The 11,530-nt window shown below is 39.1% G+C and overlaps 1 protein-coding gene across 3 annotated transcripts in view; it reads right to left on the bottom strand.

Moving 5' to 3' along the window:
• Positions 1-4,276: 4,276 nt before the first annotated feature.
• LOC140126451 (rho GTPase-activating protein 7-like) overlaps positions 4,277-11,530 on the bottom strand; it is a 151,691-nt gene continuing 144,437 nt past the window's right edge. For all 3 annotated transcript variants that reach the window (XM_072145927.1, XM_072145928.1, XM_072145929.1), the window contains exons 10-14: positions 10,010-10,124; positions 9,462-9,683; positions 9,100-9,320; positions 7,543-7,716; positions 4,277-7,430 (exon numbers count right to left, since the gene is read on the bottom strand). In XM_072145927.1, coding sequence (XP_072002028.1) covers positions 7,328-7,430; positions 7,543-7,716; positions 9,100-9,320; positions 9,462-9,683; positions 10,010-10,124 — 835 coding nt within the window. In that variant the 3' untranslated portion in view covers positions 4,277-7,327. The remainder of the gene's footprint in view (positions 7,431-7,542; positions 7,717-9,099; positions 9,321-9,461; positions 9,684-10,009; positions 10,125-11,530) is intronic.

Genomic DNA, 11,530 nt, shown 5'->3' with positions numbered 1-11,530 from the left:
TTCATTATACAGTGTATTTCTGATTTCTCTACCATAATGAAGCTAAAATAAAGCAGCTGAAGCGCAATAGGATATATGGACTTTTAAGGTTCACAATTTAACAGTCACTTTAACAAGGATTTATTTTTAAAAAATTGGGGGCTATAAAAACAAACCACTTATATTCGCCTCCTTTACCACTACCTCTCGCCAGCTATAGCCTGAAACTCGTGCTGTAAAAAGTGCGTGGCAGTGGTTCGGACCTCCTCTGCATTATATTTTAGTCACATGGTACATTCCCGTTTTAAGATGACATTTTGGAATCGTGCTTCAAGAATTACAAGGTGCATTTCTAGTTAAGAAAATCTGTGTATACTGACAAGTTATGCACCACAGTAGTGAGAACCTATGGCAAGGACTCAAGGCCTCCTCCTGTAGTCCCAGGCCAAACTGGATTTGCCACAATCAAACTGACATTTCCTGGGGACTGCAAGTTTGGAGAGACCTAGATTATCTTTGGAGCTTTTGCTGGGAGATCTGGGCGGGATGCTACCAAATCCAAATTTCCCCTCCATATTTCAATTGTATTGGTTTTCCGAGGACACAGATATGATCGAAACCTACACCAGAGCAGTAAATTTCTGTATTGGAACTTTGTTATAAATACTTAGGTTTTTACTGCCCTATAGGAACAATTCAGCTGGCAGTTAGAATAAAACTTCACGTTTTGTGATATTTACCACTAGAGGGCCCCCTAAACATATTGCATAATATGTGGTGGAAAAAGAGTAGCATTCACATTGTGTGGTGGCGCCAACTTAAAGGGGATTTCAGAAAACCACAAAAACAAAAGTACGCTTAGCAGGGTGCAGCAGTCCGGTCATTGCTGGGCAGGGGGTGTCGGGAAACCAAAAGGGAGCAATGATGCTGGGGGAATTGTTAAAAATGTTGAGTACAGTGGACATTGTCCAATAAGGTGTAGGACAATGGCTGCACACATGAATGTCAGCATGGTCTGTAGATTGGCCAAAATATATACCAGAAAGAACTCTCTGCAATTGATCCATTGGAAAAAAAATACTCAAGCTCCTTGATGTAGCAGAAGGGCAGGGGACAGAGGAAAGTGGCAGACACTTTGTAAAATTAAGGTGTTTGTGGGAGGGTATTTATAAACCAACCATCAGAGGGCTATGCCTTAACCGAACATATAACATATAAATCAGTCACTGTACAATTGTACACAAAATTGTACAAAACAACATGTCATAGATCAGTATTTATTAAACAACAAATGACAATACCCCAGATAAAATCATAAAAACATAAGAACCATGGACAGTGTGCCATGCATAAGCATAATTAAAAAAAAAAAAAATTTGCATGTATGGGCTCTATAATCTGTTAATAAATCAAATCCAATGCCCAAAACCGCAATATCAAAGCCGTGGAAAACGACAAACAATATACATGGATACTGGCTTGTAAACATTGCCTGTAAAGTCACTATCATTACATCATCAAATATTGCACATGTGATAATGTAAATAATACTGATTCTTCGCATTATACATCAACATTTTATATACGGCCCACTCAAACCAACATAACATGTGCAAAAAGTGTCATTCCTACAGAGATGCCACGTCCAAACCCAAGAATGAATGAATACTGACCACCATGCCATGTAAAATGCCGTCACGCTGTCCAGCACCCCAACGCGCGTTTCACACCTGTGGGAGAGTAACCTGTAGCATATGTACTGTAAAGGTGAGTGTCATGGGGCTTTGTTGGGGACAAAAGAAGGCTGCATATGGTTTACACAAGTGATGATGGAGATCAGGATGGGAATCCTGAGTTTTAGGGGAGCAGTCCGTGATAACACAGTATAAGTGGCAAAACAGCTCTCATGGAAACATCTGACACATCTCCACAAAGGGATAAAATAAAGGACTATAGTTGGTCTGTGAATCATGGTCCTGCAGTGGTCAGATTTCATGGACCGACCTCAGTGCCAGGAATGTGACCCCATACATTAGTGATATGATGCAGAGTCACGTCTTATAAGAAGGGGCTCCATACATGTATCACTATGATGCACAGGATCTTATTCTCTGTACTGTGTTCCGTCCATTAAATCGGGTCACTGCAGACCTGTGCTTCACAGACCAAATAGTGTCATTGCAAGGTATAACAAGTAACAGCAACTTACCAACCACAAAGTAGGAGCTATGGTCACAAGAAGAAATTGGAGCAGTAGTTACCCACCGGCACCTAGAACATATCGGCAGACAGAGCTGGTTACTTGATTATACATCAGCCGTCGCTTGTTGGCAGGATAGGAGCCACAGCCAGGGGCACTGCAGGCGGCTGCTTGTGCATTCCTCTTATGGATGTATAGTCCTCATGGAAGGAGGACTACTAGGGTAACAATTCCATATCTAGGGCGAGAAATATTCTAGTGAAGGTAGCAAGGGTTTCTGCTTATAAAATGTGGGTTTTTTTTGTGGATTTGTTATTTGCAGTGTTTATAGTCATAGCAAATATCTACACAGATTTGATGAAGATTTTCACATTTTGGAAGCCCAAGAAAAGGGACATGCTTATTTTTTACTTTGAACAATTATTTCTGGAAAAATATTAAACATCTGCATTACTTTTTTCAAATCATTTACTTTAATGCTGCTGAATTACAGTGTGCGCAGATGCCCTAATGTATAGTAGCCAAAAGTCTTGAAGGTTATGTACAACCTTACCAGTTTTTTTTTTTTTATATATTCAGAAAAGGCTTGTATCTTCAGTAAATAAAATAGTACAAAGTTTAATAAATAGTGTGCCAGGCAGCCTGTAGGTAAAGCTTTACACATCACAGCTCCTGTGTTTATCACCAAACTCTATCAGTTAGTTAGTGATGGGTCGTTGGCAAACAAGCCGGCTCTTGTTTGTGAACAATGTGAGCCGGCTCCCCTCAGTCAGCCAATAGCTCACTAAACCCCTGCTCACCATGCCCCCTTTAACCTGATAAAATCAGGTCAAAAGTGGTGTGGGGCGACAAACCGGCCTGCGGATCCCTATTATGTATTTAATATGGAGCCGTTCAGGAGCCGACCCCTCACTAAGAAGAGCCGTAATTCCCATCACTAGTATCAGTGTCGCCTCCATCCCACCCCTCTTGCACAATCCTCAGCTACAAGCTCCAGCAAGTTCTGCAGCTCAGACGCCCCTCTCCCATCTCACAAAAGACAGCTCAGTCTGATAAAGGACAGTCCTGCTGCTCTTTAACGCTCTTCCCTCTCCATAAGACACACACTTTTCCCTTCCATATCTAGCAGTGTCAATAGATTACAAGATATTGTGATAAACACAGAAGGCATGACCAAATAGATATTTGAGTATTACTGGGAAGCAGGATGAATTGGGTGGCCCTTGTGCTGCTGGTGGGTGACAGACGTTCCTTGACTGGGTTACAATAGCGAGGATAAATGGTGTCCTGCCTCAGAGAGGTGAAAGAGGAGGCACTTTTGTCTTTGTGTCCACCACTGCAAACCAAATACATGATCGTCTGTTATCCAGGGACAAACTGAAATGTATACTGTTATTTGTTATTTATACATGTTATTTCACATGGACACACTTTGGGTCAAAAACTAAAGTATGAACACTACCATTATATTTTAGACAAACATTTCTAATCACATTAGTGACTCTAAGGCCGTATTCACAGAAGGAGTTGATTCAACTCAGACTCTACAAAAAAAAAAAAAATAATCCCTTTAAAAACTTCTGTTCTATTCTGGATCTAAGGATTTAGGCCAGGGGTAAGAAACATTTATTGATCCAAGGGCTATACTTCCATACTGCACAGGAGTGAAGTTCCTCTGCTATATATTAGAGGAATAAGGAATTGGGAAGGAATGCCTGCATTTATCTCAAGCACTGCTCGAGTGACACGGAAAACTGGAATGTCAAGTCAGATTTGGTGAACATTTTGGTGGAGCTGAAGTCGAAGTTCAGGAAATTGAGGAGTCAGAGGTTTGGTATTCCGACTCCACAACCCACATGGAATTATATTTCAAAAGGGTATTCAGCATATGAACATGGCCTAAACTACGACTACTCATCACCCCTGTCAGGATTTGTTTTGATTTCACTTTTTTTGGGGTAAACCAAAAGGAAATCCATCCAGTTATCCATATACCACTGTAGTAGTCAGGCCATTTCATTTTACCATGCGGTTCTTTGAAGAAGTGTAAGAACACAGACAAAGACAAGATTTAAAAAATAAATAGGACAAAAGAGGTTCATTTTTACAAGTGCTGTACCATTTATTGGCTGTACATTGTCTGTTACAAAACAGTGAACAGTAAATTATACATAGCAAATTGTGGAGAAATAAAAACTGACCACTTAAATTTTACTCTTTCCTGTGCAAAATATACAACTTTAGAATATAAAAATATATAAAAGATATTGATTAAATTCTGCAACTATAAAGAATTACATAAAGATTAAATTTAAAACGTTGAAATTGACATTTTTCCCGTCATAAAAATATAAAAATACTGTGCAATCCAGATGTGGATTATTTACAGTAAATATGGGGAATGGTAGTGTCCAGCACATAGTTCACAAAGATGAAGCATGCAACAGTAGCAAAGGTGGGGGTCCCCATTCACATATCTGGCAGTGGCACACAAAGTATTACCTATTGGCACCTTGGATGACCTTTTACCATTTCCACCAACACATCCTTTAATAGATAGAGAATTGTCCTCCAGAATGGGTTAAACACTCTCTCCAAGCATCATCATTGTCAAGCAAACATAGACTAATAATAATAAAGCTGCCTCCACAACAGATATGATTAATAGGATCTCTTCCGGCAGATGTGCAGTGTCAGGCAATGCACTGCAGTCCAGAATCACCTACCTGCACGAGTGTTCTAGTAGAGATCCTTATGCTGGGATGAATGTCTTTGAGTCAAAAGGGGTTGTACCAAGATTTATTTTTACAATGTGATTGGGTGGAGGTCATGTTCTCACCAATTGATAAAGCGTCTTACCATCCATTATTATGGGAATACCGGAAGTTGCTAAGTATCACTCTGGTATCTCCAACATGCTCAAACAGTTCCAGAGAGAGTCCCTCAGCAAATTCCAGCACTTCCATAGACAGGAATGGAGCAGCAGGATGCATGCTGTTCCTGCTCCATTTATTGGCGAGAATAGGACCTTAGTGATAGTTGGGGTTTCAACTATGAGGCTACACCAAAGAAAAAAGGGCAAATAAAAATAAAGATCACCCATGGCATGCTGTCAATTCTTCACCGGGTGCAAAAAAATAAAAAGGCATGTAAAACAAACCAATTCTATGGTTTGCAAAACAGATAAGCCATGTAAAAATCAGGCAAAAAGATACAAATGGTTGGTAAAGGAAGCGAGAGGTTCTCTATAAAGCTATTCAGCCAATCAATAGACAGTCAAGCTTTCATATACTATACCTACCATTCAGACTTGTGGCAAGACATAAAATTTTCCATAATTATGGCACATATATTTTGGTGTTGCCACAAACACCATGACGGCCACGTCTGAATTAAGATGTTGTGTCATTGGGTACAGCATATAAAAATAGTTAATGTTCAACCCCCCAACAGGTCAGCGTATGGCTTGTGAGAGTAGCAGGTAGTAGAAGCTTCTCAAAGTATCACACACACACAGGAAAACCTATCCAAAATGTGAATGAGTATTTTTGGATAGTATAAAAAAAATGGAAATATAGAACAGACCAAAATATAAATTAAATTAACCTTACAGTAAACCATGGGCAAGAAAAAAAAATGTATTAAAAAAAATTAAATAAGGAGTGCCCATCCTGCTATAGTCCATGAATAAACCCATAGCGATTATTCAGTATTAGCGAAAGAAGAAAAATGATCTCCCCCACAGAAACAGCACCATGTCTATTTATCAGCTGTATACTCATTCAGAAGACTCCAGGCAGACAAGGTGCTAGTCCGGGAAATAATTTTACATTTTTAAAAATTTTAGACAATTCCCTTTATTCTTTACGGTCATTGCAGTTTTTTTTAAATGGGAGTGGTACATTCATTGTTGAAGCCCAAAGTCAACTGTTCCTTTGTACAAGTACTGCTATATACCTTACATACAAATCACATACATGCAGATATGGCAAACATTTCCCCCAGTATAGTAGTAAGCAAATTCATTATTTGGTAACATTAACATCTTGAATGTTGGGGCAGTGTTAAAATACTGATATAAAATAAAAAGATGCACTAGATGGCTGTGTGGGTCCCTTTGGCTTTGAGAAATACCTGAATTAGCAGCATATATCAATCCTGGGAGGGGTAGGGGGTTCCCTTTAGAATAATACTGTTAGAAAGAATCACAAAGACACGAGTTGTGTGAAATTTACATATAAATTAGCTAATTTTGATAAAAGGAAAATGACGTCTGATCCCATGCTTTGGAAGAAAGCAGCCATGTTTTTCAACCTCTGGACAACCCCTTTAAGACAACCATGGTAGGTACACAAATTACAGACCTGCAGTGATTGGATTTCACAGACCGACTACACTGCCGGTGACAGGATTCCAAGCTTCATACCAATATATATGATGCAAGGAGTCCCTTTTTCCCACCTGAACAGCATTTTCAAACTGTGAATACAGTGGGGAGTGAAGTCAATGCAGGTTAGTGAGTTTAAAAGGGGTTTTCCAGCAGAGTAGCCTTCTCTTCTTTAGGAACCCCCTGATAATGCCTCTTGACAAGAGCCTTCATCATTAGCTGCTGTCTTCATATCTACCACAAAGTGGCAGCAGTTATAGTTCTGTATTACGGAGTCCTTTAAGATAAACCTTCAGGTAGTTCCTTAAAGACATGGGTGGGTTCCTAAAGGATTTCTTATGACCAGGCAGCCATGATTTGTCAGGTTCCCTAGTTAAAAAAAACAAACAAACAACCCAAACCCTTTATACAATCTGTGCAATAGAACATACGCCGACTCCTCCTACGTATAACACTTAAGACGGGCGCGCAGAGCAGTCCTTTTTAGAATAAAATATAAATAATGCTTTCTGTATAGTGATATTTACAATGACAGAACTAGATCTATGCATAAAATTATAACATTTCTTATATAAATAAATGAATACATCTGATTCAAGTACCATTTACTACATGTTGTTAAAACAGTCAAAAGAAAAGGTAAAAATGATGATTTGTATTTTAAGAAAAAAAAAACCCCAAGCTGCTTATCCATAGTTGACATTTGTTGAGAAGTCAGGATAGCGTCCTTCAGAAAGTGCATGGTCAGACACCAGCGCTGCTCACTTCATTGCCCTTTTCTTATTGAAGGAGTCTTTAATCCTTTGTATCTCAGCAGCACACATGTGACCAAACACCCTGTTGTACCATTCACTAGTGCGCCCCCTGCAAGGGAAAAATAAAAGAAAAACTATGGTTTAAAGAGCAGCAAATGCACACAAAACACACATCATATAATGCACAATGAATGGGTCTGACTAAACAAAGATGCGCTCACCTCGTGTCTGTCCTACAAGCATGAGTAACTTTACACTTCTGGTTTCCAAGGTTTTCTAGGAGATATTCACACAAAATCACATGACCCAAGATCCCAGTGACTGGGACATCATCACTTTCAATTGAAGTAGCTGCCAAAATGCAGGTGCCACTTTGTGGATCAGTTCTCCATGTCCTGAATTTAAAAGGAAAAAAATAAGAACTTTAGAGAGCGTTTTTTTGAAGAGTCGTATGCATTCTTGTAGTAAACGGTTTCATTTCAAAGCTACGGTACATGGCAGCTACTCGTATAATACAAGCATGGATAACACATGTCTGCCTGATCCCCCGCACACACACAAAATCCTGTAGATTCCTAGACAGTGTGGAAACAAGGCCAACCTTGTAAAATTAAACTTTGTGAAGCTAATAACTACTACAATGGGAAATGTAATTCTCCAGGGTTCCATCACTGTATTGTAAAAGGTCTAAGTATAGACTTCCCATTGAGGTCATGATGGGCTGTTGATGTCGATCAGCCAATTTGAAAAGACAGTTGCAGTAGAAACGGAGCAGAACTCTGAACCGTTGAATCTTAAAGGACATCTACCATCAGTTCGACTGATGATTGATGTCCCACATTAGATGCCTGATAATTTATACTCTAATTGGAACAGTCTTTAGTGCAGTGGTGGCGGACCTATGGCACGGGTGCCAGTGGTGGCGAACCTATGGCACGGGTGCCAGAGGTGGCACTCAGAGCCCTTTCTGTGGGCACTCAGGCCACTGACCCCAAGACAGAGCTCACCAAACAGGACCAATTTCACAAAATCTTCCTGCAGACTCAGGCAATTTAAGAGATTCTGCAATCAGCTCTATTTTAAAACGACAATACTGCGGGAAAAGTAAGAAGGTGTTGATAGAACTGCATTATCTTTGGAGGTCATCCTACTGGAACCTTCATTCTTACTGTACTGAGAGACCCTGGTGACAAGCTACAATGATAGTCTGAATGTGCTCGGCTTTCAACTGTATTAGTGGCCTCAAGGGGCCGATATGATTGATAGATGTTGAAGAGCAGGTAGCAATAAGTTATTGCTTAAAATGCAATGTTGGCACTTTGCGGTAAATAAGTGGATTTTGGTTATAATTTGGGCACTCTGTCTCTAAAAGGTTCCCCATCACTGGTCTAGTGTATAAAGAAAGAGAATATTGGCTCTGAAAATTAAAAAAAAAAAAAAAATGTAAATGAGGAGAATAAATTAAAACCTAGGAAAGCCGAGGGGCGCTCAGAAGATGTTAGCCTGAGTACCTCGGGCTCATTTCCATATTTTTTAAAAGTTATTTTCTGAGCCAATATGCCCTTTCACACTATATACACTATTATGTGTTCCAATTTATGCATAAAGAAACAGGTATCAGTCTACTCAGACTGATTGTAGATGTCCTTTTTTAAAGGCTTCATTTAAGAACAGAATCATAAAAGGTCATAGCAATTTCTTTACCCATATGACAAAGTTAAAAAAATTAACTGAAAATGGAAAAAATATATTTATAGAACACATTACAAAACAATTACCTTAAAACCACATATTCCCTGTGTGATAGGGGAGGCATGCCCTCTTCCGAATAGTGATAGATCTCAGTATCTTCATCTAGTGTCTCTATGATCTTAGACTGCTGGAGATTTGGGTCCCACGTGTGCTGTTCCCTCAGTATATGTTGTAAGACCGTTTGTGGTGTGGCTTCAAGTTCAATAGAGGCTTTCCACAGCCTAACCGGATAGTCATTATTTTCCACCTGTGAAAAAAGAGAGACTTGATTATGGTGTCACTTTATACATTATTATTTTATTGTTTGGCATTATGTTTCTGTTCTAAAAAAGTTTTCAATACAAAAGTTCAACACCACAATGGAAAAAGGCGAGTGGCGAGCACAAACCTTTTTGTACCCCAGTTCAACCTGTTCGAATCCAGCACAAGGCACCCAACTTCGATATTTATCCTTGGCATCTCGCAGAAGATTTTGCATGGAGTTTTCCAGAGATATTAGGGTATTACTGTGTGCAGCCAGGGAGGTTGTAGATGTGTTTATGGTCGCCTCTGGAGCGTTGGACAGGGGCTTACAAATATTGGGACACAGGTCACGGCAATAGTCGGGCACCTACACAGAAACAGACAAAATTACATTAACGCACAAGATTCCCGGTGAAATGCTCCCCAGTAATGTAGACACACCCAGTTTGAGGTATTATTTGCAGGACAGTAAGGTAGTGGCATCAGTCATTTTAGAAGCAGTAATAGTAGTTATATTACAGATTTTTTTTAAAGTTAGCAGACTGTGGCACACAAGCCAGAATTGTGAGTCAGGTTGTGCCATCAAACAGAGATTAGAAAATAAAACTTTTAACAATTCCAGGTCATCATCATAATGCCAAAGGGATTATAGTTATGGCATTGGCAAAGGATAGGGCCATAGCACAAACATACCTGAAATAGTCGGTTACACTCTGCAATCATGTGAGCCAATCCTTGAGTTGCTGCTAAATTCTCGCTGAGATCTTTCTGGTCTGGCTTTCCAAGACTATACTTTCTCTGGCTTGCTCTAAAATTTTATATGAAAAAAAATGTTATTATATCACTTCTTATAAAACTTACTGGCGTTATACACGAATAAGATCCGTTTCTGATAAGGGTTGCAGTGTGTCTAGTCTTTACTTAGTAAACAATGTGTACATATATCGGCTCCTACATAAGTGGTCATAATGACAGATATACACAGTATGTAGATAACAGCAATCGAGAAGAAGAAGTATTGCGCTTCTTAAAGGCAACCAAATCTGTAAGTATTTGTATTCTGACCCACATTAGTCCAAGTGCAAAGGATATGCTCTCTGGCTGTAAGGCAAAATACATGCTTCAAAAATTGTTAAAAATCCAGCACTTTGTAAAAGATAATTTCTTTTTTATTTCTCCATCATGCTAAAACATTACATAGCATATCTGTAGTCCATTTATAGCAGCTAAGAGTTTTGAATTTTTGGGCTCTTCATCAGAGCCACGACGAAGAGCAGAAATACTCGTAACGCATAGCTGCTATACGCTCTTCACCATGGCTCTGATGAAGAGCACAAATACTCGAAACACGTAATTGCTATATATGGACTACAGATATACTATGCAATATTTTAACATGAAGAAATAAAGAAGTCATTTTTTTAACAAAGTGCTGGATTTTTTAAAATTTTTTTTAAACATTATGTAGAAGGTTAGGCATGATCATAATATCCTCACATAGTAGTATGTAAAATATGACAACTCTGTAGATGCTTATCCTTAAAACTATTTATTGGGATTTAGACGTTAATGGTAACTGTAGACAGTTTCACATTAACATACAAGTAAAAGTCCTGGATGACATCATTACAACACATTTCCTGCCCAATTATCTACAGAACAGCTCCACTGAACGACACCGCACAAAGAAATGGCTGATAAGACATTAATCCTTGGAGCCAGGCCATTCAGATTATGAGTCTTTGAAGTTTCAATCAAAGTAAAACATTAACATCTATATGTCTGGAAATCTTGTTCAAAGTAGTCTTTTTTGGAGGGTGGGAAGGCTTTATTAAAACAAAAAACAATGAAGCACTCATACTGGATCCAAAAGGAACTTTGTTAGGGGGGCAGGATTAGGTTGAAAAATAAAGAATACGCTAATCCTTTTAGAGGACTTCCGATAGAAACGAGAATCCGTTGTCACACATACTAAATCAGAGCGTTCTGAACAGATTGGGAAACTTTAAAATCCATAAAAGTAAGGAAAAAACACGAGCATACATTTTTGTTTTTATCTGCTTTTAGTGCCCATGACTGTGCGGCCAATATCTGCTTGGATGAAACGTAGGGCGTTGTGTAAAGTCTTCAAGCTGCCTGAGAACTTTGTTTTCCTTTGCATTACTTCATTTTTAATAGAATCCAGCCAGGATGAGGTCATGGACATCCCACACC

The sequence above is a fragment of the Engystomops pustulosus genome, chromosome 4 (assembly GCF_040894005.1).
Source record: "Engystomops pustulosus chromosome 4, aEngPut4.maternal, whole genome shotgun sequence".
NCBI classification, from domain to species: domain Eukaryota; kingdom Metazoa; phylum Chordata; class Amphibia; order Anura; family Leptodactylidae; genus Engystomops; species Engystomops pustulosus.
The sequence above is the reverse complement of the archived record's forward strand: the minus strand, read 5'-3'. Positions and strand labels throughout refer to the sequence as shown.